The sequence below is a fragment of the Cinclus cinclus genome, chromosome 1 (genome assembly GCF_963662255.1).
Source record: "Cinclus cinclus chromosome 1, bCinCin1.1, whole genome shotgun sequence".
Lineage (NCBI taxonomy): Eukaryota > Metazoa > Chordata > Aves > Passeriformes > Cinclidae > Cinclus > Cinclus cinclus.
Window position 1 is genome coordinate 41,073,574 of NC_085046.1, and position 27,855 is coordinate 41,101,428.

Consider the following 27,855-nt stretch of genomic DNA (forward strand, 5'->3'; position numbering starts at 1 on the left):
AGTGTGCTATTTTTGTCAGCTTGCTGTTTTCCTCTTCCCCAAGTCCCATAACTTTTTTTTTTTTGTCCTTAAAAATTATGGTGCTCTCAAATGTATTTATTTCCTAATCTATGTTTTTCTCTCTCTCAACAGTTCTTTGCCTTCGTGGTTACCTCCTGCTATGCTGGAAATACGTATTTTAGCTTTATATCCTGGCGATCACGAACTTTGCAGTAAATACTTCGTTAAAATGAATTCTGTAGTGGATTATTCACTTTTGATAAAAGCTTGGAAGAGGGGTGAGGTATTTTTGAACATTTTTCTTAGAATTGACACAACATAAACCAAAATCAAATGATTATTTATAATAATGCTGTCTTTAGAGACATTTTTAACCTGACTTTGTACTATATAATAAAATTGCATACTGCTTCTTTTAAACTTAACATGGTATTTTTCTAGACATTGTATAGTTGTTACTACTATACCTTTAATAAATCTTACTCAATGTGCCACCTTTGTAAATGTAACTTTTTAAATGTCATAGGTATGCTTTTGATACTGAATGCTACCAAAATTAAGATTGATGTTGTATCATTATTATGTATGAAAAGTGACATTGTGCAGGAAGAAACACCTGAAAGTTTAAAAAATAAATAAATAAATAATCCAACTGTACATGTTTTGTAAACTGGGAGTAGAAGGTTGCTTTTTAAATTTCTTTTTCAGAGTGTAATATATACTACCAAGAATTCTGATGATCCTGTCAGTGTGCATTTTCTGGCAGCTTCTCACATCACGAGGTTGCATTTGGAACCTGCAACTGTAGGTCTGAAAGCTCAGGTCCGAAGCTGAAGAAATGTTGTGCCTGGAACACGTTATCTTAGCAGGTTTCTCAGATCCAACAGGCTCCAAAGCACGAGCCCAGACAGCACCCCCTGAGTGCTCAGTGCTCAACCTACTGAGGGTTTCACAAACTTCTGGCTACAGGTGACACTTCCTGCTTCTCAGTGGACTCTGGTGGTTTGGGTTTTCTCCTCCTCAGATTAGGCCGTTAATCTCTCTTATTAAAATCTGGGCTTCTAAATCCTATTAAATGATATAAAGATTAAATCCACAGAAGAATTGTCAAGACATCAGTGCTGAAAGTAAGGATTTCCTGCCTCCTTTCCTGTCTACTGGCATCATCTGCAACTTGTTAGTTTAACAAATGAAGTTGATGCTCCTATTCAAATAACTTTGAAACAAGCAGAAGTATGACAGAATATGACTTTCAAAACAGATACCTTTGAAAATTACTTTCAAATACAAATTACCTAAGGATTTTTTTCCACTAATTACATGGTGAGTGAAAATTTGTGATTATTTTATGATGTTATTTAAAGTTTTCCTCATTTAAAACTACTGGTGAACCTTTTATTCTTGGATTATGAAGATTTGGACTCCCTTCTAGTCTTCAAAAGCTTATTTGATTGATAATACATGGTAGTAGAGAAACCTTACTGCTTAAGAAGACCTTATTTCTCCCTGTAACTAAATGGTGTGTGGTTACTTACATATGTGCCTTGCAGAAGATTTATCAGCAGACAGCTAATTCCCTGCTTGATCACATGGTTTTATTCTTGATTATCTGTCAGTCATGAGATTTCAGTGCAAGGGAAGCCAAGATATTATTTAAAAACCTATACTTGTCTGCAAATTGCATTTGGCCTACACTACACAGGTCAGACTGTCTGTTGCTTGCTAAATTTATCCAGTTGTGAGAAGGAAGAATGGCTACCAACTCTGCATTTTATCTACGAAGATAAAATGTGTCATTAAAACCCGTATGTTCTTTTCAATCACTGGGGAAAAAAAAAAGAATCAAAGGCATTGAAATGATCCAAGTGCCAGCTGATAAAGTGTGACTAGAAATATAGCAAGAATTAAAATTTCATCAGTGATTTCTCATCAGTAAAAAAAGCTTCAGTAGTAATAGAAATTCTTTCTCAATTGATATTTGACATATCTATTTGAACTCCAAAGGATGTGACTATGTTTGCACAAACATTTCAAGATATTGTAGAAACTGCAGAGGTCTGCTCTAAACTCATAACCCAGACCTCATTTGTGAATAGAGGTAGTAAGAGGGAGTAGAGCTAAGAGGAAGTTCTATTTCATCAAGTTTACCTAAAATTGCCATGGCAACTGCATGTTACATGTCAGAGTCAGCCCTTTAATGTAAGATAAAACCAGATAAGGAATTATTCTGGCAAAATATCTAAGTGCTTTCTGAATCCTCAGTGCTGATCCTCAAGGGAAGATCTGCAGAATGACTTCCAAAGACAAATCTGTGAGTTAAATCCTTAATGCTGAATTAAAAAAAATACATATTAGGCAAAAATTTGCTTTGCACTTGGTGTTTTTTTTTCCTTCACAAACCATAACTTACCTGCCTTGCCCTTTCCTTTCAGAAAGATAATTATCTTATTTCCCATCCTCTTTTTCATCTCTCTCATTTCTCATCTCTTGCCCAGCCCAGATACCAACTGTCTTGTCTTTCAAATGTTTTGAATATCTAGTTAAAATTGGAGGAATCAGCACAAGCTGAGCATTCCTTTTGGAATTTGCTCCTCCAATTTCAGGCCTGAAGAAAGGCATAAGCACCCAAAAAGGTTATCTTCCAGTTCACTACTCTTAAATACTGATTTGCAAACTATGAGTTGATGTATTTGTATATTCTAGCATTGATAAAGAAGATAAGCTAGCTGTGGTTATCATATAACAACTAAAACAAGGTTCGTATCTGCTGTAGGTTAGTAGTCATAAGATTGAAAGAAGCCTTAAAAGAACAACTGGTAAGTGATGAAGTCATTAGTAAAATTCTTAATACAGATACTTAGAAGAATAAACAAACTGCTAATCAACTTGTAAAATGAAGGTATTTGGCTTATAAATAACTTGTTTCAGACAAAAAGTCTCTGAAAAATAAGTCACACATAAGGGTACTTAACATTAACTTATGGCCATTAATTTTCATTTATTAAGGAGTTGCCAGTCCCTTTTTTATCGTCATTCACGATGCCCTTAACAAGACAAAATAAATAGCATGAGAACTGTAATAAAAACTTCAAATGCAGTAGAGTTAGACTGACTTCGTCCCAGTGCCTCACACAAGACGCCCGTATTGCTGGGTAGAAAGTACATCTGTTATTCTACTTGTATTAATTTAAAGTTGTTTGTTTCACTGGCCTGAACTCAGATCAGCAGGGCCTCAGTCATACACATGCACTTTCAAAAGAAGTTAAGAAGAAGCTGAACCAGCAGGTAAAAGCCCTGTATTTCTAAATAGGAAGTGAAGAAGAACCTTCCTCCACAGGGCTTATAGAAACAGCCATGCATGCTTCTGAGTGGGAACTGTGAAGAGAAGAGGGGAAAAAAATCGGCTGTTTAAAAGTGGAACTTTTTTTTTTTTAATCAGCAGCTAGCATTTTACTATTGTGCTGGCAGCCAGTGTTGTAGCTTTGATATCTAATGACATGAGATAAAATGCGGTGGGACAGGTAATAGCTTTTATTGCAACTACAGACTGGCTTAATAGCAGTCCAGAACTACGTACTGTTTAATCTAGTAAGGACCATTGCCCACATTGGCAAACACATTTTGTTCAAGTAAATTGCTTACCGTGGGGCCTTGTATGTGTTGGGGGTCATCTGGGTTTATATGTCTTCCCTCTTAGGACAATTTTAGTTGCTGAAGGAGCTTATTAAATATTAAATATGAACATAATCTGCATCATAACTGCAGAACAAAGCAGCAGGAGACGGGGCTGCTACTCCAACGAGTACAAAAGTGGCATATGCCCAGCTCAGAGTCCCACTGTTACCTCACTTGCCAGAAAGCAGAACAAGTTATTTTTAAACCTGAGGAAATACGTTCGCTTCCTTTGCTGCCTTTCGTTAGTATCGCTGTATGATTTAACTCAAACACTGGGCCTGAGACATCTGGACAGTCATTAGAGCTTTGCTCATTGCTGCCCATTTAACGCAAATGGTTTCCATCTTTTACGAGATCGATAATCAGAGGATCGGGGGGAGGGGGGGTTTGGCAAGAGTGAGTGCCGTGTGTGAAGACGCCGTTTGCAGCTGTACCTCCGCAGCAAAGCACCGCAGTCGCTCCCCTCCCAGCGCTCCGCCGACAAACTTTGAGGCGCTGCGGAGTTTGTCACTGTCCCCGCCAAAGCTGCTCCCGGCCGGCCCGTGCGGAGCTCCCTCCCGCCTGGCGTCCCGCTCCCTGCTGGAAAGCCTCCCTCCGGCCTGCGTCCATGTAATCCAGCTGCGCAGGGCGGGCGTCCCGCTCCGGGCTGTCCTGGACCCCGCTGCCCGGCTGGGTGCGGCGGCGTCTCCCCCGCGGCAGGGAAACCCCCTCGGCTCCCCCGCCCGGCCGGGGCCGGGGCTTGGGCCGGGACCGGGGCTTGGGCCGGGACCGGGCGGGAACAGCCCGGGCGGGCGGGGAAGCGCCGCGCTCCGCCCGGCCCTGCCAGCCCCGGGGCGCCGCTGCCCGCCCCGCCCCGCCCCGCCCCGCCCCGTCCCGTCCCGTCCCGTCCCAACCCATCCCGTCCCGTCCCATCCCGTCCCGTTCCGTTCCCCGTGCCGGGCGAGGGCAGCGCGGACGCAGCCATGTCTCACGGAGCGCGAGTGATCCGCACCGGGGTGAGCAGCGGGGGCCCCGCGGCCCCGCCGCCCGTCACCGTCGCCTCCTCCTCGGCGGGCTCGGACGCGGAGCTCATGGACGGCGGCTATTTCCGCTCCTGCGCCGGCATGCTGAAGGTGGCCCAGATGGTAAGGGGCGAGCGGGGCGGGGGACGCTGCCGGGGCTCCTGCTGGGACCCTCGGAGCCCGCGGGAATCGCGCTCATCCCTGCCGGACGGTCCGGGAGCGCCGTCGGGCAGCGCTGGGGCCGCGGCTCCGTGAGGGTTTGGCCCCTCAGCTCTCGTAGCTCCCAGCAGGACGGAAAGCCCGCGTTCCTCTGCCGTCTGTCGGACGCTGCCTTTGCCCCTTCCTAAAGCAGCGATGAGCACTTCTGACCAGACGGATGTGTACGGGCCCAAAGTAGCAGTGGTAACTTTTTTGGCATTAACAGCGAGGGCACCGTGATCCGATGGCACATCGTGCTGTAGTGCAGCACCTCGTTCCGTGGCGTGGGTAAGTTTTTTAGGAGACAGCGGGGCCGAGTGCCAGTGCCCACAGCGGTCTGGTCCGGGTGGGCACCACAGCTGAGGCTGTAGCTCCAGCTGGCTCCGTGTCCTGTCTGCCACAGACCTCCAGCAGTGACCCGGTGACACAGGGAGGGATGTGGGAGATGTACGGCTGAAATTCAGCAGTCGATGGTGGAACGCTGCCAGGATTTGAGCTGATGCCGTAAGTCAGCCGTGAAATTCAGCTCCATGTAGATGTGGAGAAGATTAACAGATGGATAAGCTCTTTCTCATTTTTATGGCCCGTAATTATCTGTGGGGTGATTTGTCAGCTTAATTACAGTAGTGGCAGGGATGATGCCCAGGAAAGATCATGAAAGACATCATGTACAGATACCTCCACACTTATGTTTTCATCCTGGAAAAACTCGTGCCTTGATAGTGTTTTATCCTGGAGTTGTTGCCTTCATCTTTTGTAAGCTCTCAGTGCCTTCTATCCCCTCTGCCTGTATTCGTCCAGTCATTTTTTTAAAGTTGTGTAGGTTATTAGCACCCAGATTTCTAAAGTGACTTTCGAAGTTAGGATTCATTATGCTCTAAGTTACTGAGTAGTAATATAGAATCCTCAAATTTCTCCTTGAAAGCTGCCCAGTTTCTTCGAGTATTTTATTAGCTGTTGGCTGCCCTTAGAAATGACCCTCAGTAGCAAGAGGTGAAGCTGACTGTGACTGGTCATGGCTGCCTCCACCTGCTGAACATCTGTCCTGCACCCCGAGACCCTGGAGCTGTCCCTTACGATGAATTCTGTACAGTAGGAGCTCAAAGAGTTGTCTGCTCCTTCTTCTGGATTGGGTTGTTCCCAAACCGTTGAGTGGAATATTTTCAGGAGTGAGCGTGTGTCTACATTGCAACTGAACCTGTAGCCCTAAAACAGTAAACTTGTGCTCTGCTGATGAGATGAAAGTCTGTTTGCTTTCACCACTGTGGAGAGAACAGTTCCTTTTATGGACTAGAAATAACTAATCCTCTCTGCCCTCCATCCTGCTGTGGTGTCTCTACAGCTCTGAGGTGTGACTCCTAAAGCTACCACAGCGTGGTTATTTGTGCTGTAATGTCAGTTTCTGGTGCATGTATTGAGTGCATTCTTTACATGCTTTTCATATTTTCATGTGCTGGATGTAAATCTATTAATTTTATGTAATGTTTCACATACTTTGCATAAAATCATATTTTATCAATGCCATTCAATCTAAAATTCATCCAAATTTAAGCAAGTGGCTTTCTGTGGTGACTTTAACAGAAGTTAAAATAATCTAAATTATTTTTTCTTTGCACTCTTTCAGCTTCACCTTCTTATATTTTTCTGCTTTTCATCTTGCCTGTAATCATCAGTAGGAGTTAGCTCAGGTATTCAAGGAACTTTGGGCAAATTAACTTCTTGCAGTATCACATATCACAAATTTCTTCTCAAATAATTCCATAAGAAAACCAAATGTTTGTGCTGTAGCATGTAGAAATAACTATGATACATTAGTTCTAGATTTACTCCTGCACCAAATAAAATAGGGAGAGCTAAATATTTTTACAATTCTCTATTATCTCTTCTCAGACAGTATTTATACCCACAGGTCCATTTGTGTGAGCATTAAGTTCTCCTAGTACAAAATGTTGGCAGTAACTTCTTTTGGTAAAGATTTCTTTATGCTAAATCTGTAAACATTCCTGCGCTAGTGCTGGTGTGGCTGGTGGCTGTAGTCTTACTGAGAAGAACCCTTGTGCTGGCAAAGGGTAAAGGCAAGGTCACTTGGGTTAGATAGATATCACACTAAATTGTGTACTGGACCTCTGAGTGGTTGTGGTTGTGAAGAGGAAATGTTACAAGTTTTGTTCTCTTTCTTCCTCAGTCCTCCTTACCAAGAAGTAGAGGATGTGACAGAGAGGAAGAAAGAAACATTTGATCATTTACTGTAATGTTTAGGGCTGTTTGCTGTGCTTCCAAGCTAAAAAAACCCAATGATTGTATGTATGTGTGAGTTACGAACCTAATAGATGACAACAGCATGCTATGGAAATCATAAGAAGGAAATAGAAGATAATGTTACAGCTGTCCTGCTGAAAGACAAAAGGACTGAAACTCAGGAGTATTGAAGAGATTGTGCATCCTGAATTGTTGCAAATTTTGGGTGTTACCAGTACTTTCTCTTGAAATTCTGGGTGCTGTGTTGTCTAGCAGAGAACGAAATTAAGAAGAAAAAAGTGTTTCTTGCCTGTAAGCCTACACAAATTCCTTTACTTTTTTTTTGCTAGAGAATTTCTTTAACCTTGCAGAATGGTTATGGCTTTGAAAAGACAGTGTATTTTATGCACTGACTTCATGGCCTAGGGAGTAGTCTATAAATATGTTGAAAATAAAATAGAGGAGAAAACACAGTAATGCAGACTTGTGTATTTTGTGTGGCAGTAAGATAATTTGAAAGCTGCTTTTCCATGTGTGACTGTTACTAACCTTAGATGGGGCTCTTTTCAAAATCCAGTCTGAACTGACACTCCGATTTTAACAGGAAATTACAAAGTATTTCAGTATCTAACTTACTCCAGCTTGTTTAACTTGATGTTGTTAATACAGCTTTTGCTTTTTCTTTCCTTTCCTTCTCTTTTTCATGGTATTTGCTGTTTTGCCAAGATCTCGTAGGGATACGTGCAGGATCCTGCTATGGCCACCTTGGTTCTGGAGCAGCACTGTACTAAGCAAGTGTGTGAGTGGGTGTGTGTATCAGTGTGCAAAATACACTTAGACCAGAGAAACTGACCTGAATGATTTGAATTTTAGCCAGCTTGCCAAAATTGACACAGGTGGCACTCTTCAGCATTCTGCATGAGCTGTGCTGGTTTGGTTGAGGCACATTTGCTTTGTGTCCATTCTACTGCTGGGTTGTTTTATTTTGTGGGAACCTCTGTGGCTTAGCTTCGCAAGTTCTCAGTGGAAGGATTCTTGGGAGTTTTTTGAGGAATCCTCTGCCATTATGGTCAGTGGTGTGAATGTGCACTTGTATTGTCACCAGGGTGACTCAAGTGTCAGCGTTGATAGAGTGAAACAAGTTTGTTTCCCTGAATTAGTCCTGGATCCCTCATGTGCTTTTTATATTTTTACAGCTGAAGTCTGGAGGATGCCATTGACGCTGTGTTGGACGAGGTCCTACTTTCAGCACAGCCCATGTTAGACAGGTGTAGGTGTAGGTGTCTCCTCTCTTAGGCACTTGGTAGGAGTGATTATATCACCTGTCCAAAGTGCCTGGTGCAGAGCTTTGCAGGAGTGTGACCGTACAGAGTGAGGACAGAAAAGAAGAACTGAGAGCTCACGTGCAGGAGAGTCATCAAGGCACAGCACATGCTTGTGCAGGTCTTTCAGGGTTCTCAGGCTGTTCTCCAACCACTTCTTTTTCCTGAGAGGTGCAGAGTGACCCATGGCCTTCTTTGCCTCTCTCTTGCCTCCCCCAGGTTGGGCCGAGCTGACTCCGGTCACAGTTCAGACTGAAGGCCATCGTTCCCACAGTGACACCAGTATTACAGATCTGTCAGAGTAAGCACAGCCTCAGAACAGGGTGTTTTAAGCTAAAACCACTGCTGATTCTGTCAGCTCAATATGAGCCATCAGTTTCACAAGACAGAAAACTAAAAAATCAAAATTACCTTCTCAAGGCTGAAGAAAAGATTTACAAGCAATTGTAATGTAAAAAAAGGATAAACTCAATAAGATTGACTTAACAATGTCATTTTAGCTTCTTAAAATGCTAAGGCAGTATCTAAAGCTTCTCTGCAGACTATCTATTTAATTTCCAAAGTATGCCTTGACAAAAGCAATGACATACTTGACAAGTGAATGGCCAACAAGACAGTCTGTAATTCTGAGCAGCTTTGAAGTGTGCTGAAACCTCTCTGGGTTATTTGTATATTAACATATAGTTGCATAGTAATATTCAAGAGAATATTCATTCATCTAACACTGAAGGCTAGAGAATGCTGGTAGTTAGGTTGCTGAAGCCAAGTTCCATTTCTCAGTGTGCTGTATTATATCAGACAAATTTACTGGGGAGCTATATTCAGAAGAAGTTAAAATATGAAAAGAAAGAAAAATCTGTTAGTGCAGGGAAACAATTCCTAATCAAAATCATTGATGCAAGAAAAAAAGATTCACAAAGGCAAGTGCTGCTTGGAGTTATTTGTGAGCTACTCAATCTTTTATCTTGATCTTGATGCTGAAACATCTTTCTGTCCATGGGGGTGATTGAAGTAAAACATCTAATTCTGTGCAGCAGTGTGTCGGTGACATGATTTTGCCTCTGTGGTAATAAAGCTGCTCAGTCAGAAGAGAGGCATTCCGGTGATGCGAGAGGTGCTGAAACTGTAAGCCTGTCTGTGAGTCCTCTATAAACTGTGCTTTCTGAGGGGTTGAGGAAAATCACCCCAAAAATACGCAAGATAAACTACTGGCTAAGCAATGAGACGCATTTTCTGAGGCCAAGGTCAGAGCTGTTGTAGCTGCTCATTATTTTTGTTGCTCTGCTGGAAACTGCAGTAAAAGGACCTTGCTGGGCATTCTGAACTAAGAGAAAACAAAAAATTATCTTAGATGGCTCCAAAGTAAGCTGGAGCACTCGAGTAAGGAACATCCAAGCTTAGTAATTAAGCCCGATGGGACTGGGAGGTCCTGTTATTTCCCCTCTGAGAACACCAAAGCCGGCTGCCTCAGCCAGTGATGTTTTTTCCATGCCACTGCTCTGGGTGGCCATTTTCTCTGTCCAGGTGTTTGAGTAAGAGCTGGAAGCAAACACTGTGTTCTCTGCATGTTAAGCAAGGAGTGCTTGCTAGTAGGCTGACACACTTTTATATGATGAGGTGAAATTTCACAAGCAACACCATTTTAAGGAATTTTCCCCTGCAGTCTTGTCTCCATGCAGCTGTTCTCAGCTGCAGCGATGCAGATGTCCATCAGGTTATACAGTACCAGGGAACTAATGGAGCTTTACTTCAGCTCTCTGGTTTTCTTTTTCCATCAGTGTTTTTACGGAACAGTGCAGCCATAGAGGCTACTGTGGGCAAGAACAAGTGTCTGGCATGGAAGGGCAGAAAATACATAAGCTTGAAGTGGTTCCATGTGTTTCAAGCCACAGATGAGAATGTAGTCCTTTTGCTCTTTCTCTTGGGCATGGGAAGGTTTTGTACCATCTGTTTTAATTTCTTTCTACCTCTTTCAGGGAAAAAAAAAGAAACTTGCAATTTTCTGATGTTCAAACTGCTCTAGAGGGCTAAAAAAATCAACTCCAGTATATTTTGTAAAAAGGCAATTATGGTCATTATTAAACAATAGAATATCTCTGCTCTGAATTGGTCAGTGAATGTTCTATTTGTTACTTATTAAAAGAGGCTTTCTAAAAGCTCAAAGTTGGAGCCATCTTTCATTGCTCATGTGGTGCATCCATTAGGATTTGTTGCAATACATTCGTTAGCAATCTCTGTGCATGTAGAGGTAATCCTTTCTGTAGAGTCGATTGAACAGGGGTCAACAAATACATTTTCTGAAATAATAAAAAAAAAAAAAAAGGGAAATGAAGCATAGAAATTTACCACATCACCTGAGATATGTTTAGTATGCCTGAAAGAGCAGAATGAAGTATTGGCAGTGTTTTCCTGGCATATTTGTTTTATGGGAAGTTAAATTTTAAGGCACTGTTTAAAAATATTAGGTCACATGGTGTCTGTGGATAATTAGATGTGGTGAAAAGTGTGGATTCTTACTGCTCTGTGACTTCATTTTAAGAGGTACAAGAGCAGTGTGTTCCCTGTCCTTCACTTTGGGGATGGTGTCCCTTTGAACGTCCTCCTCTCCTGCCATAGAGTGACAGAAACCAGTGGATCCCTTGTTTGTAAGTTCAGTCTCCATCTGCTCAGAGCCTGTATACGACAAAGAGCATCTTGCCAAGCATCCTTCACTGGGTTCCAGGATTGCAGTGGCTAGAACAATTTGTTGTGTCTCACTGTGATCCAGTAGAAGCCATCAGTGAGAGAATCACACCTGACCCTGAGGCTCTGGTACCTGCTGTGCATTACTGGGGTATTGTCCCCCAAAGCCAGACAGTGTTTCCTTCTATGAGTAAGTGTTTCCTCCTCTCCCCTCCCTGGGGAGTCCCTTTGAGGTATTCACTCAGTCCTGTGGCTGAGCTGTCCCCTTTGTGTTATTGTCACATCATATGTGCTGTGGCTTTGTCCTCCTATTTTGTGGTGATATGTAAAGTATACAGGAGGCAGAAATTGCTGTTTTCTGTACACAGAGTTCAGGCTCTGAAGTTGCTGTGATTTCCCTTCACCCACCTGTGAGCTTCCTCTCCTTTGCATAACTGAGATTCTTAAGGGGGTCATTGTGGCTGAAACACCTCCCTGCACTGTGATGATGGTCATTTGATGAATGTAATGGCAAGGACAGATGTGCCTGCCTGGTCAAGGCTAGGTGTCTGCAGCTTTCAAAGCCAAAACAAACTTGGCTGCTGTTCCTACAGCAGCAGCTGCAATGCTTAGAGCTTCCTCATCTGCTCACAGCTTCCCTTAAGGAAAATGGAAGTGTGATGATGACAGAATTGAGAAGCTGCTTCAGGGGGAATTTTCTTATAATATTTTCGGCAGTTTGTTGTGTTGTTTTCTTTATTTTTTAGGAGTACCACTAATGAGTTCAAGACACAAGTGCTGACAGCTGGGCAAGAAGTGAGATGACCATCAGCAGCTGCAGAACTGCAGACTGACTTGGCCTATTTTCCTTGAGTCTGTAATCATGCTCTGCAAGAGCTCTTTTCTTTGTTTGGGAAAAGCACACTCCCCACTTTGTTGCTGCTCACCTGCTGGCTTGTTGAGCCTTTTGGCAATTGCTTGAGTATCCAACCTCCTAGCATACACAGGAGTGCTGTCCAAGCCTGTTGGGACAGCCTGTCAGTCTCCGGGTGCTCACTGAAAGCTGTCAGCCGCAACACTGCCACGGGGATCTCATCTATTCTCATTTTTCCCCCCTTTCATGTGCCTTTCCTTTCTCTGGCACCTTGCTAAGCATGGAGTATTCACACTCAGAAAAGGTGTGCAAAGACCCACCCTGATCCAGCATCCAGGCTGTGATAATTACAGTTCATCTGGGGATTGTCATGATGTTTTCAGGAACTCTCACCTATGTTTTCCTGATGAAAATCACTATATGCCAGCTAACAATGTGGACTTGGGTGATGTAAATGAATCCTCCTCTTATTCAAGGAGGCCTTGCTCAAGGCTCTGTTTCCATAGCTTAGCAAAGCCCTTGCTGGATATAAGAACTTCTCAACTGCTGTCTTTGTGATTGCCAGATGTCAGTGTGGTGATCTCTGAGGCAGGGAGAGATATGGCAGGTGTCAACTGAAGATCTGAATCAGTCAAGCGCTAAATGCCTCACAGTGAGAAGGGGTTGTGTTGTGAGCAGCATCCGCAGGGGCTGGTGATGAGCAGATCGCTCGCTGAGGGTTGGCAGGCGGAGGCATGAGACATCACTGAGCAGTTCACATGGTATCCCTTGATCTCAGCAACAACTTCCAGCAAGATGAGATTGCTTTTTATTTTTTCATTCTTCTAATTTGATATCTTAACAAGAATGATTGTCAGCCTGGGGTGGCTGGTTTTTGTGTTGTATGTTCTTGTCTTAGTTTTAACTGGCTCTGTGCTGCTAGATACATACTGGATACCCAGAACATGATGGAAACTTTGCTGCCTGTAAATACACAAGGTACCCTGGGCTTCTAGAAGCCAGCCAGTCTGAACCAGGCTTGGTTGGCTAGCCAATGTGGGCTCCTCCTCTGTAGGTGGTGTTGCCATGTATGGTTGGTGGATCCATTTTTAGATGGCCATGAAATTTATCTATAAGAGCTCTATAGCTCACAAGTATGGATTAAGCTCTTTCTATGTTGTATATCACTGGTAATATGGGACTTCACTGGCTTTTTAGTGGGCAAGCAATACAAAAAAGCCAAACAATATATCCAAGAATGGTTCAGAGTGGCAGTCTCGGAGTGCCTGGCTCCTGCAAGCAGTTTATCTTCCCAGCCAGGTAGAAGGAAGTATGGCAGGTGAGGTGGGCAGTCTCCTGCAGTCATTCTTCATTTATACAAACCTACTCACACTGGACTGTCTTCCACTGTCATTCTGTCTGACTTTCAGGTTTACCAGATGGAGAGAAAGGTTGACATGGCTCTCCAGGAGTATCTAGGTGTTGGGAGTGCATGACTTGCAGAAAAGTATCAATCACAGCTTGCTGTGCAATTTTTGAATCTGAAGAGATTTGGTTATACTAATTCCTCTCATTTTTGGTTGCTATCACCAGATACTGCAATTTCTCCTAGGGAAGTCTGGAGATTCAAGCCCCTTACAATGTTTTTTACTTCCCGTAGTCTTTTGAGATGTGATTTAGAGATTCTGCCTTCTATGCAAGGTAAATGATCTTCTGCAGTGGGGTGAACTACAGCAGGAGGCACGTGCATATATGTGTTTTTTTGCAGCAGTAAGGTAGTATTCTTCTAAATGGGCTCGTCTGTGTGTGACGCAGGTTCCCAACAAGCGCCACGACTGGGAGGAGGGCAGAGAGCAGAGGCTGAGTGATTGTATCTTTGCATCTACAGAAGAATAACACAGTTATGCAGAGGGTGTGTCTCTGCTCTTACCTGAAAGATCAGGCTCGTCCATAATTTGGGGATTATTACGTGGTAGGAGAGACCACTGGAGTGGGTGGCCGGCTAGCTGTTACATGGGGGCTGTTGCCTGCACAGTGAATTAATTCCTTATTAATAAAAGAACCAGCTACAAAGTACAGGGTTCTCCTGGCTATGTCCACAGTAGTATTTTCAGTTGTTGCAGGTGGCACCTCTTTGAAAGTTAGAGAGAAAGCAGCTGTGTTTCCAAGAGTTGGAACCTTTCTAGGGCATTTGCTGTATTAAAAATTCTGCTCCTATCCTTTGCAGACATGCTAACAGTCAGCTGTGCCATTAATAGTGTTTTGCAGTGGATTTTGTGTGTTTGGGGAATTTTTTGTAACTTGCATTATGCCACTTGTGCAATGTTACTCAGTTGCTGCAATACTTTGAGGGTTGTGTGTGCAGCTTTCTGTGTAGATTGAAAAAACTTACAGTTGGAATGTTTTAAATTCAAGTTTATTTTTAAACAAATTGGAGAGAAGAAGTAAAATTACCAGGTTGTTTTGGGTAACAAGCTTTTCTTTTTTTAACTAATTCACCACCTGTCAAGAATGTAGCATATTGTTTGCCATGTAACTATAAAGTCCTCAGCTTTCAGTAGATAACATGCAGGATTGTATGGTGCCTTTCAGTGTGTGCAGGCAGCTGTGGGATTGAGGCAGGGAGCTAGTTCACCTGGCAGGAGCAGGATGGAAACATGCACTGTGATCAGTGGCAGGCAGGATTTAATTGCAGGTAGTCATTACGAAGAATTGACTTTTTAATGATCATGGCTAACACCCTGCAACAAGGGCTCTTTAATAATGTCCTTCATATGCTGGTTCTTGGATTACCCCACACCCTTTTCTGCCACTGCAGCCTGGGCCTGAGCAGATAGATAACTTCTTATTCATAGATATAGAACACCACTTGCTTGTACTTAGGATTGTCCTCTTATCTGTTTTGTAGAAGGTCTGAATAAGATTATTTTGCCTTTTCTCACCCTCCCACCATTTTTATCTTCAATAAATAGCCTGTGGATGGTGGTGCACAAGAGAAGTGACTTATCAGAGGCCAGGCAGCCTCCTTATTTTAGCAAAGCAGCCAGACAAGAAGGAAATCTGCCCAGACGCAGGGGCTGAGAGATGATTGTGCAACCAAAGACTGACTGCTTCACAGAACCATGCACTTGCAGGCAGCTGATTTCATCTGTCATTAATGAAGTTTCAAATGAACTGTGCCTTTTATCTTCTTTTTCTAGTAGGGCTTTACAGCTCACATTTCCAACACTGCCCTGGACGAAGGAAATCTTGATTACAGCAGCAGTCAACATTGCTGCTTAAATTAGCTGAACCAGTCTTGCATGAGCTGCAGTTGTAACCTTGGTCTGTGCTTTGCTCATCTTTCTGATTTGGGAAGCTGTTAAAAATTATTTTACTCCATAGAGGAATATGTGCTTAATAATATGTAGCTTCACTGTGCTGAGGTGTTAACATTTGGAAATGTACAGCTGTAGTCAGTGACATTTCTCTAGGGCACAGTTATCCTGATTGGCTCTCATAGGGATGGAAAATTCCATTTACTATCTTGGCTGGTGTCACAACCTGGAAACTTTGACTTCTTTTTTTTTGTTCAAATACAAAAAGCATTTAGTTCTTCTTATTTTTTTTAAAAAAAAGGCTGTGATGAAACTGCATGACAGACAGTGCTGTCCCTTGCTCCAAATTTGCAGACACAGTTTCTGTACAATTATTTGCATTAAAACTTGGGTAAGTTTTAAGATAGTTGAAATCAAACTGGTTTTATCAATTTTATGAATAGTTCTCAGGGTCCTTCTCTTTTCAGATTCAGGAGGAGGGACATTAAAGCAGCACAAAGGCTCATCAGTTCTCCAGCAAGTACAGTGGATGAGAAAGAAAAGCACCTTAAAGTATTATGAATATATACTATAATAACATACATAACTATACTATAATAACAGGATTACTAATAGCTCTGGTGAGCCAGAGCTGCTGCCTACTGTGTTTGTGCAGATGCTACAGGTGTAGCAGTATGCTGAATCCTGTCCCCTGACATTTTTCCCGTGAATGGTGCTAATTTTTGGTTAGCTAGTTTCAGTACATGCCCTGATGGAAGATAGATAAGAAACATTAAAAGAGGGAATTGGGGTGCATTGTCATTGTCATGTATAGAGGGAAATTTGGATGGGAGAGAATGAGAGATACAAAAGGAGAAGAAATATGGAGTGTAATGGAAGGAAACAAGAGGAATGGGGAATAAGGAGCAGGAAAAAAAAGTAAAGGAAACACTGGAGACAAAAAATTATTTCTGCTTAGGGGAGGATGTAGTAGAGGGGGAAAGTCAAGAAAAAAGTACTCTGAGAAACACAAGGATGTGGTTGTCCATTGCATGGCAAAGTAATTAAATGAAAAGATAACACAGAGCTGGGTGGATTATACAAGGAAGTGTATGTCATGGTATTATGGTAAAACTTTGAGATAAGAGTTATAGTGTTTCTCTGTAACTGGGCACCTTGAGGCAATTTTTCTTCTTATTAATGCTATCTTTTGTCCTGCAGTTAGGTTAGCATTTCACATCTTATTTCTATATACACAATGAAAATTATTATCCATGTAGCTTAAAGTTACATGGTAAGATAGCAATTTCAGCCTGGCAATTCAGTACATCATCTTGGGATTTGTAAAAACCATAGTCCGTGTCTTTCTGTAATGAAGTGCTTTAATATTGTTCTTTATACTACCACAGCAGCTAGAAATCCAGATAAGGGGTAGGCTACATGCAGTGAGTTAAACCCAGCCAGCAGCCAAACACCCAGCCAGCCTCTCACTCACTGCCCTCCACTGCAGGATGGGGAGAAAATAGAAAGAAAGGAGAAAGACCCATGGATCAAGGTAATGACAGTTTTATAAGGAAAGCAAAAGCTGCACACACAAACAAAGCTGTAATTTTTTCTACTACTCCATTCAAGGCCAGGCTGGATAGGTGGTCTAGTTGAAGGTGTCTCTTCCCATGGCAGGAGATTGGGAATAGATGGTCTATAAGGTCCCTTCCAGCCCGAAACATCCTGTGAGTCTATGATTCTGTATGTAGTGGTTGCTTGGGAAAAGAAATGCCATAACCTAAAATATTCCCCTTTAAACCTCCTTGTCTTGAGCTTTTTATCACTGAACACAACATCATATGGGATGGGAAATCCCATTGGTCAGCTGGAGCCAGCTGCCATTGCCAATGTCTTTCCCACTTGTGAACCTGCTTTGGGATGAGGGGAGGGAGAAGAGAGGCAGAAAGCCTTGTTGCTGTGTGAGCCCAGTTCAGCAGCATCTGAAACCCTGATACGTTATCAACATGTTTTAACCACAGAAAGCCCAGCTCCTGTGAGCTGCTGTGAAGGCAGCTTGTGTCACATCCACACCAGAACATCACCACTGTGCAGAGGCTTGCACAGCCACAGTGGGAAAGGGTAACCTGTGCTCCACAGTCACTAGCAGAGTAGTGACTGTGACTTTGCTGCACAGGGGTGACTGAAAATGTGCAGTTCTGAACAGTCAGGGATGGTCAAGAGGATGAGTAGTAAAGTAGTCCTAGCATTAAAGATTAGAGAATAGTTTATTTTCAATGTCTTGTGCATGGCGTGCTTTTTGAATCACAGCTCACAGTCATTTATAAGTAAATGACAGACAGGAAATAAATACCAATTTCCATTTTACAGTGAGCTAGGACTCTCATTTTTGTTTATCTTATATGCTGAGGTAGCAACTCAAAGCAACTCTCAGAAGTGAACCTTTTCCTCCTTTTGCTTGTGGTGTGGCTTCCACTTTGGATGATTTGCACACCTGCTTGCCTGTTACATCTGTGATCTGTTGATTATCCATTTGGGCTAGAGGGGAGCAGGGAGGAAAAGGATATGGGTATTTTGGTATGTTTTTTGGGGGATTTTGTCTTGTCTTTTTTGTTTCTTTGTTGGGGTATTTTTGGTGAGCATTTTCGTTCACTCTGTGAAGGAAAATAAGTCATCTTGCCCTAGACAATTATTAGTAGTCCTTAATCTTTGCCTTTATTTTACATGTCTGAAGTGTTTTGAAGGTGCAAAACTTTAGCGCAATGCATGTGAAGTCTTTATTAGTTCTCATTTGGTGACTGGAGGAGCTGAAGTGGTGAAATACATGATTTACTAAAATTTAGACAGAAATAGGGTTACAAAACTGGGGTCAGGATTCAAGAGTCAGTGACTTACAATTCCTCCCTTGTTGTGTCAGTGTTTGCCTGTGGAAATGGGCCTCTCATCCTCAGAACATTAGGCTTTCTTTAAGAGTAGGTTCTTGTCAGTATTGGAGATCATGCAGGTTTTATGTTTGTGTAGGTAGCTGTGTCTGTGGAAAATTTAGTTCTCTCCAAATGTTACAGAAGAATTAGGTATTGGCAATAAAAGCCAGAGCTTTATTTATGACATCCATTATAGCAGGACAGTAGAAAAAAGATACAGAGCACTCGCACAGAATGATTTCTGGGTTATAAAATTGTTCTGTGGTCAGATAAACTACAATCTTCTACCACATGAGCAGAAAATGCTTTGTGGTGCCAGCTGGCTTGTAGGTACATGCAGAGCAAAACAAGTCCTTTCCTTTGTTATCCCCAGGGCACTAGTGAAGAAAATTGTACGTGTAATCTCTGGACTGGTGGGCATGCACTCCTGCCTGCCCCTTCCTTGGAGCAGGTGAAGAAGCTCTTAAGAAGCTCTTAAACTTCTTTGAACTTCCTGGCTTGGCCTGGGCTTTTCCATGTGTGTTGGTGCACTCCAGCACCATGTGTGAGCGCAGGTCAGCCCAGCCCATTAGTCCTGAGGGGCAGGCAGCTCTTGAGCAGTTTTACTGGTGGCCCCTGTGACTGGTGGCAGGACTGGAAGCCACAGGAGGATCCAGCCAGCAGAGAGGATGAGGGTTGTTTGGCTGGCTCTGGCTCTCAGCATCATGCCCAGCCCACTCCTATTGTTGACAGGGTGTTTGGAGCCAAGCTTTCTCTGTAACCTAATTGCATTTGTGGGACTATAGCCACCCAAGAGTGAGCACGGGGAGTTAAAGGTCGAATTCAAACCATCTGAAATCAGGAGTACAGCAGCATCTGGGTCTAATGCCATGGGCCTTTTCTCCAGTATGCATTTTCTTTAGGAGTGATTGGAAGTTGTATCTTCTTCCTACATCTTCTTTTTGCTAAGAAGGTGCTGAATTTTCCTGCAGTGGAAGATACATTTACTTGAAGTCTTGATACACATTTTCCTTGTTTTTTACTGAGTGCGATAATGACCAGTGGATTTCAGATGCTCATTCTTTGTCAGGGACAAGAAGAAACAAGGGGAAAACCAGCTGGTTTTTCAAAAGAAACAGCATTTCCAGGGAACGCTTCCAGAAGCATTTTACAGCACAGGAGAGGAGAATGTATCCCTCTTGTCCAGTCCTTCCTTATCTTCTCTAGTCTGGGAGGTACAAAAGTGAAGTGTGCCATTCTGAACAGATTGATATAATATCTATGGGCAGGAAGGAAGATCCAGGGAATTACAGGTTTGTCAGCTTCACCTCAGTCCCTTAGGAGATGATGAAGAAAATCCTCTTAGAAAGCATTTCCAAGCACATGAAGGACAAGAAAGTGATCAGGAGTAGTCAACATGAATTTACAAAGGGGAAATGACCAGCCTTACTGCTTTCTGTAATGAGGTGACTTGCTTGGTGGACAAGGGAAGTGTGATGGATGTGGTTTACCTTGATCTTGGTACGGTTTTAGTCTTCCCTAACATCCTCACAGACAAGCTGACAGGGTATGGATTAAACAAGTGGGCAGTGAGATGGATCTAAAACTGAACAACCCAGCCCAGAGGGTTGTGATCAGTGGTACAAAGTCCAGTTGGAGGCCAGTCACTGGTGGTGTACCCCAGGGGATTATACTGGGGCTGGCACTGTTCCACATCTCTTAATGAAGAACCTGGGAGGAGTGGTTGATGTGCCAGGGGGTTGTGTGCTGCCATGGAGAGGGACCTTGGCAGTCTGGACAGAGAGGAGTCTCTTAAAGATAAGCTCAGGCAAGTGCCAAGTCCTGTATCTGGAGACATTTGAGGGTGAGAACCTGCACCAGTACAGGCTGGAGGTTGGAAAGCAGTTCTCCAGAGAAGACCTTGGGATCTTGGGGGACAACACGCTGACCATGAACCACCAATGTTCTTTTGTGGTGATGGTGGCCAGCAGCTTCCTGGGTTCCTTTAGGAAGAAGACCACATCAGGAAAGAACAAATTGTGTTTCATTTTTTTTGATAGATCTGAGTTAACTTCAAGTCAGAATGGGGTTTAGACTTGGGAAGGTATGTTAGTGACATTCAAGAGGCAGCATTTTGCGGTCACATTGCAGAGGATGTGGTTACCTCATCTTCAGCTCCAAGCAGGGAAGAAAATGCAGGTTCTCTAAAAGTTTTCAGGCTCTGTTATGTCTTTTCTGTCTGCTAAGTGCTGACTGCCTTTAGCTCACATTGACTTGACTGCAAGATAGTTCCTTATATATATCAGAGTCCATAAATGTACTTCATTACTCACTTCAAAGATCTGTTCCAAAGGAGAGTCAAGAAGTGGATTAGTTGAAACAGATTGACTTCTATGAAACAGAATAAATATGGAACTTTATTTAAATCCAGAAATCCTTCCTTGGGGCTGATTAATACATACGGTCTTTATTTTGCTTCTCAGAAACCAGAAAGCACTTAAATAATAATGTCCTGACATGTGTCCCTCACCCCTTTTTGTAATGCAGGTCTGGAGTCCAGATGTGTATTGTGGAGCACACTGAAATCTTCTGAGACTGACCATCACTTGACCTGTACTTCTGGTCACACTGACTTGCTGGCTATGGGTTACATCTATGTTACTCTGACCTGTGAAATGCTATATTGAGATGGAAATACCAGTGCCCTGGATTTTTTTTGTGCCTCCAGTTTTTTATTTTCAGGGTGTATAAACCTGCTCCCCTGAGCACAGATGCATAAAGAACACTCATAACATTTGATCACTTCAGTGCTTTACCATTCATTTCTCTCTCTCTCTGTGCCACAAACTGACTTCTGAGATGGATGTTCAACTGCATCCCAGACAGTTACATATTTATCACTGTATCACTCAGTTCCCTAGAAACCAGAATCCCAGGGGGAAAGAGGTACAGTCATCACCCTGTATATCATGATAAACCAGTATCTGGTGAAGGAACTTCACAGAACTTAAATATTTGTCAGTTTCAAAGAACAAGTGATATTGGGTGACTCTATTATCTGTATTTGTTAGCATTCTTTTTTCAGCAGGTGGGTTTTAAACTCTGAATGTACCTGCAGGCAGATGTGTTACAGCTTTATATAAAGTTGTTGAGAGGGTCCCTTTGCACTTGTCCTATGAAACAGAATCACGTGCCTATGAACTGAGGATCTTCTTTAGAAATGGCAGGTAAATCTCATGTTGCAAGATTTATGCTAAGAAAGTAAATCTTTGAAAGAAATATCTCTTGCCAAGCAGTGGTTTCTTCCAATCCTTGTGCTGAGGCACATCTAAAATCAAAGAAGGGAGAATCTTTACTAATTGGATTTGGAGTTGTTATAATCAGGAAGAATTGTTGGAATGGAAAGCATGTTTGTTCAAATCCATGGTTCTACCCTGTCAGGAGCTGAGCAGATTCTTCATTGGTACCATGTATCTTCTCATTTCTGAGGATTATGACACCTCAGATGTATTTTCTGTCCCTAGATGACTCATATTCTTCTTTATGCTTCTCAATTTTTTGTACCTTTTAACTGAAAAGAAAAATACTGCTATGCTTCCATGAAATTGAAAGAACTGGGTCTAGCTTAAACAAAGGTTTTTTTTCCAGTGCTTTTTATTATTTGGATGGTGGTTGTACTTCAAGAGTCCAGTCTTCCTTTGTACACTGTAAAAAAACCTGCTCTAGTTAATTGTTCATGCATGAAATGAGCTGGTAGGCAGATGTAATATTTCTGTGAATTAACGTTTCCTTCTTGATTTTTACAGTGTAATTGAAACTGGGAACTGATTATTGTGAAGACACCTGAGTAAGGGAAACTTCTTCTGGCCTTTGGTGGCTAGAGAATGTTGTCATCATCCCACCTTTATCCAAGAGCAAGACTCAGTGCTTGCTCTGACTTGTTGTTGAGTCTTCCTATAGAATAAAATTCATTAAATTCAGTTTTAAATTATGGAAATAATAGCTGTGTCTTGCATCACTTAGAGTGTTCTCCTAGACTATAGGGTAAATGATCTTCTGATTGTTCAGGTTATTCAGTGGCTAAGTCAGATGACTCTGCTTAACTGACATTAAGATTCAGAGAGCTGGGCATCACTTACAGGGTTAACAGCAAATCCTTGGACTGTCACAATAAAAGCAATGGAGCTGGACCAGGTCTGACAGCAGCTTAACCACTTGTGTGGGAAAGAAACTGACTTTTTTCTTTGAAGCCACCATTTTGAGGTGGTTCACTGTCAAGACATTGATGTGACTGTTTTGATGGATTTTGGTGATGGTAACAGGTCCTTGTGAAGGTTTTACATACAGACCTTTTGGTTGCCCTTGTACATGCATATATTTAGCCTGTCCACTTAGAACTGAGCAGGTGGAACTTGGCTAACACTTGAGGAGAATCTAAGCTATGATGTTTGGGTGTTGGGTTGTTTATTTTTTTCTCTTTTAATCTTACAGAAATTATTCTGATAATGAATGCAGTTGGTTAGGAGTTTGGAAGATGAGTGTGCAGGAAAGGATGGTGCAGTCTTGAAGTGCTGGCTTCCTCAGATAGTTTTTTAATGTCTCGGAGAAACACTTAAAATGTGAATCATTACAGCTTCTGGCTGACTTGGGATGAACTAAAAATTACAGTGGCTGAAAGCATGCATTGACTGAGTCTGTTTTTAAAAAATATTTTACTATATTCTCTGTAGATTTATTTTGATCACCCAGGTTAGCCAGGCTGGTGGAAGCAGCAAGATTAGTAAAATAAAGAAGTGGCTTTAGATTAAAAAAAAAAGGAAATCGCTTTTGTCCTTAGCAGGCGTACAGCTGAAAGAAGTTGTCAAATAATGCTTTACAGTTTTATGTGGCAGTGTTAACTTAAAAAGGTTTTGGGGGTGAGGTGAATTGAATCAGTTCCTCCAAATGTTTATATTGTTTACTCCTTTACTGCCTTACAGTCTGCTAGTACTTCTGCTCTATAGGTGGCAAAAAAGGAAGAGTAAAACTGTTAGCTCAGGTCCTCTGATTTTGCATATGAGAAATGTCACTAAATGAAAGTGAAGGTGCATGTGTTAATGGACACCTCCATTTTCACTTTTCAGCTTTCAGTGACCTCCTTCTGAAAGTCTTTGGGGTTCAGATGCTTCAGTCAGTGGTGCAGCTCCAGCCATTCAGTTCCATTCCTCTGTTTGTGACCTCTTCTGTTGTACACAGAGACATCTTCAAGTTGAATTCTTCAGACTAAAACTGCTGCTTTCCTTCTGGCCATTGCCCCTTTCCCCAGTCCTAATGGTTGCTTCAGCTCATTCATCAGCCAATAATAAAACCTTATTATAATTTTTATTACTCTGTTGGGACCATCCCACTTAACGTTAGATATTGTCTTCTAAGTGCCATTTTGTTGTGCTTAAAATCATCTCCATGACCCTCTGAGCACCATAGTGAAAACCTTGAATGTGCCTTTTTTTTTTGTCTTCCAGATCTCACTGCTGATTGGATTCATCAGCGTAAATAATTCTCCATGGACAGATTACAGTGCATACAGCTTCTTTCAGATTGTCACCATGTGCGACTTGGTTATGATTTTGTTCTTCTACATCATGCACATTTTCAGAGTCTACAGGAAGCTGACTTGTGTTAGCTGGCCACTCGCGGTAAGCCTGGGTTCCTCTCCTCTACTGGGGGTTGAAGTCTCACTTTCTCAGTCCATTCCCTTGTGCTGCCTCACAAAACTAGGCTGTCTTTCACTCAATTCTTCTTTGCCTCATATGCAAATCCTTTTGTTACTTGCATTCTGTTCAGCAGATTCTGTAAAGATTTCCAGTTGATCTGCCCTCCTGTACACAGACATAAATCTAGATTTACTATGTGGAAGGCAATAATTTTATTAAGAGACAATCAAAAGGAAGCTACTGATCATCAGGCCTTCAGCAGATGGATCTTAGCTCAGGTCATTTATAGCAGTTAAGGGATTGCTAAAGTACCAAATCATAGCATTACAATTCATGTACTACATCCTGTCCCAAAATAAAGTCTGTGAGTGCTATTTAAATCAGATATGCCTCTTTATAGTATGGTTTTAGATAACTTAAACAATAGCAAAAAATAGGAGCCTCAACCTCACTGCCATAGCCTGGCCATTCCTGGGATATCCTGCAGGATGTTCCTGCCTCATTCCTGCATTTCCCATACACATCCATCTCTCATAATCTGGCAGAGAACCAACAGGCAGCACCAAAAATGTGAGACCTGAACTTCCTCAGTAGCTCTGCCTCAGGTCAGCTAACAGAAGAGTTCTGCATCCTAGTGTGGGATGATGGATTTTAACAACCTCCTAGAACATACCTCTCTTCTATGTGTTAGTTCCACTGAAGAAGGACTGAAGAAGTAGGGAAAGCCAACTGGAGAGATAGAGAGGAATTCTGAATCCCAAGAAGTGGTTGGGTGGTGGTTAATGGAAGCTATGTCAGTAATTTACAGATCTAAGATAACAGTTTGTCCATCCATCCACTTATAACCAGAGAGAAAAATTTAATTTTCTTTTTACCTGAAGAATATGGTTAGACTTTTTTTTAAAATGTGTTCCACCACTATCTGTTTCTAAAGGTACTTACTTATCTGGAGATAATATAGATGCAGGGATTGAAATAAAGGAGTGAAGTAAGCTAATAAATGGCAGTTTTGCAGAGAAGCATTTAACGTGTGCATTGTTGTAACAGGACTATGCTGTTTTTGCCTCTGCGTGGGCTGCTTTTGGTTGTGTTTTTTTGTTTGTTTGTTTGTTTTGTTTTGTTTGTTTGTTTGTTTTTTGTTTTGTCTGTTTAATTATTCCTCAACGTTCAGGAGTTTAAGGCAGAAGTTTGTGGCTGCTCAGTTTCAGAAAGCTTTACAGGATGTGATGCTTGAACATTGCTGCTCTGTTACAAAACAAGCAACCTCATTTTCAGTCACATTTAAGTATCTTTAGAACAGAAGAGGAAGACATGTGAAAGAGTCTGGGAAACTACAGCTAACATTTGGATTAGTTTCCTGGCAGGATCTTTACATTGCAATCAGGGGCGTGATTTGCAGCCAGTAAAGCTGAAGTGGTTCAAGAGGTTGTTCATTGCTGACAGCTTTTAAAGCTTGGAAGTATTTCTCCAGAGGGGCACTCTTCCAGCCTTGCCAGGGGTTGGTTCTCCACCTAATGTGGCATTTGATGACTCTGCTGCAGCTTTGCCCATCCCTTGGATTCCTCTAAAGTAGAAGCCTGTGTACACTGCTTTATTTGATGTCTCTAAGGAGGCAATGGCATGTCCCATTTGCCTGCTGCGTCATGGGCTAGTCAGAGAAGCCTCCTTATGCATCTAATTTATTCTGGCAAATGTGAGGGTTGGGATTTTGATTACCCGAAACAAGTTTATAAATTAGGAAAGTAACTTGTGGTCTCAGAGCCTGCTTTACAGGAAAAATCCTCCTCAGCTCTTTTTAACACCTGAGCAGAATGAAACTGGTATGGTAGGCTGTTCATCTTCTCGGCTTTCCTTGGACAATTTCCTTTTGCAATTATATTCTATCTCTGGTTTGAGACAGAATCTCTCCTCTCCTTTGTATTTGGTTGGTTCATGTTGGTAGTGCAATGCAGATAAAATAAGCAGATATCCACCTCCCCCACCCCACCATGCATAAGAAACAACCCATGTTCAGTGTGCAAACAACTGTTCTGCTTGTCATAGGTTTTGTAAGGATTCAACATTGAAATCCACAGATACCGCCTGCTTGTAACAAGGTAAAATTAACTCCTGGATTGATACTTATCACACCAGAGAAGAGTTTAAATGTGGTGCCTTGGTCCTCTCTCAGAAAACCCCATGGCCATGTTTTACTGCAGCTGAGCTTTTCATGGCTTCCTTCCCTTCCCTGTGGTTTCCAGTCTCAGTTGATGAAAGTTTTTAGTAAATGCAGCAGTAGATCCAGTGCTTACTTTCTAGATTATCAGAAGTAGGAGCATTTGATTTTCCACTTATGCCATTTCATATAGGCTAGAGAAGTCTATCTTTGAGGCTCCTTCCTTCCTTCAGAACCGTCTCTTAAATCAAGGTGCCATGAAGTAATGTACCATGCTGAATTGAAAGGATTATATCCATACTCAGTAAGTAAATCCTATTCCAGTAACATTAGTAGACCCAAACTAGTCTTTTTGGAACAGAAACTGAGGTTTGCTATAAAAATCACTCACAAGGTGAGTTCCTGGGTTTCGGGTTTTGATTTTTGTTTTGTTTTGCTTTTTTTTTTCTTTTTGACTGTCTTTTGTCTTATGAGTTTGAGGGTTTGAGTCATCTCTGCCAACTTATTTTCTTTCTGAGACATCAAAATGCTTTCCAGATAAGTTTCCCTTCTGATGCATGCTGTGCTTGTCTTTTCAGGAGTTTCTTCATTACTTAATTGGTACAATTCTGCTTCTTATTGGATCTATTGTAGCAGCAGCCAAGAGTTACAATATAACTGGACTTGTGGCTGGAGCGGTAAGACTATGTTTATTAGTGTTGACCTTTTAAAAATTGCAATATATATTAAGTAGGGCATTGGAAATCTATCACTTGTACCTCTGTTTTCTTACAGACTTGCCTTATTTGTGTCTTGGTTGGGTGAACGACCTTCTAGCACATTTCAGTGAATGTTCTGTAACACAGTGCCAACAAAAATATTTTGTTGTCAGATGCTGGACTCACCACTAAAGTTGGTACTTGTCCTGCCAGAGCGTTGAAACCAAAGGCTTCTGCTTTAACTCATAGGAACTAATGTGTTTAGGTGAAGAATTAAGACAAATATTTTTTGACAAAAGATTGTTGTAGCAGCTGGAAGTTACCTAAAGGATTTCACCCCCCTGTTTGTCTTTCAATGCTTCCTGCTTCTGAACAGAGCCCTAATCAAAATAATTTCTCCTGAGCTAAAACCCACTGGGGTTCTGAGCACTTCTCACAGGTCCTCTCTGTCTCTCTTGGCTGGAAGGCTTTACAGAGAAAGGCATGACCTCCAAGTGTGGGTGACAGTATTTTCACAGCAGCAGGACCTGAAATACAACTCCTCCAGAATAAAGAATTACTCTCAGAAATGTAGTCCTGATGATGCAAACAGACTAGTAGACCTACCTGACTTGTTTATTTGGCAGACAGCAGGGAAAGACTTGTTTGAATGGGGCAGTAAAAGAGCAGTAATCAGAGGTGCTAGAAACAGTCTTTTCTTTGTTGCAGAATCCTAGTGAGAGGTTTAGAAATTGACACTCCATGCTGCTGTTCATCTTCTTCTCCCTCCCTGTGTGTATGACTTTCAGTCATCTTTCAGTTTTGACAAGATATAAGCTGTTATTATACCACAGAAAAGTTGGGGTTTTTTAGTCTTTTGACAGAATGGAGTGAAAAAAACCCACTTCTTTTTGGGTCTGTTAATCCCATAAAATGTGTAGGTGAATATATAAAAGTGCCCATACATGCATGGACTATGTGTCATCTAAAGCTCCATAAATATTTGTGGTTTGTTTGTTTTCTCATCCAGACTTTCGGGTTCCTGGCTACAATACTTTGTGTTATAAGCATGTGGTCATCCTACAAGGTTTCATGTATCACACAGTCAACAAGTAGGTATCGTGCTTAGTAACCACCAGAATGCTTCCCAAAATTAATATTTGTATTTTCTGACACAGGG

The 27,855-nt window shown here is 42.0% G+C and overlaps 2 protein-coding genes across 2 annotated transcripts in view; both read left to right on the forward strand.

The window, feature by feature from the left end:
* Window positions 1–216, forward strand: part of CMTM8 (CKLF like MARVEL transmembrane domain containing 8) — a 34,506-nt gene extending 34,290 nt beyond the window's left edge. Inside the window, exon 4 of the mRNA XM_062496576.1 lies at window positions 133–216. Within this exon, the coding sequence (XP_062352560.1) occupies window positions 133–216 (84 nt within the window). The remainder of the gene's footprint in view (window positions 1–132) is intronic.
* A 4,421-nt stretch (window positions 217–4,637) lies between these two features.
* Window positions 4,638–27,804, forward strand: CMTM7 (CKLF like MARVEL transmembrane domain containing 7). The gene is made up of 4 exons (XM_062502908.1): window positions 4,638–4,799; window positions 23,652–23,825; window positions 26,577–26,675; window positions 27,706–27,804. The coding sequence occupies exons 1-4, from the start codon at window positions 4,638–4,640 to the stop codon at window positions 27,802–27,804; spliced, it is 534 nt and encodes a 177-aa protein (XP_062358892.1).
* Window positions 27,805–27,855: the final 51 nt, after the last annotated feature.

What these genes read in the sequence shown, in the direction of transcription:
- CMTM7 (XM_062502908.1), top strand. Translation starts at nt 4,638, where the DNA reads ATGTCTCACGGAGCGCGAGTGATCCGCACCGGGGTGAGCAGCGGGGGC. An exon ending in TGCTGAAGGTGGCCCAGATG is followed by an intron (nt 4,800 to 23,651) that starts GTAAGGGGCGAG and finishes TTTGTCTTCCAG; the next exon opens with ATCTCACTGCTGATTGGATT. An exon ending in CTGGACTTGTGGCTGGAGCG is followed by an intron (nt 26,676 to 27,705) that starts GTAAGACTATGT and finishes TTTCTCATCCAG; the next exon opens with ACTTTCGGGTTCCTGGCTAC.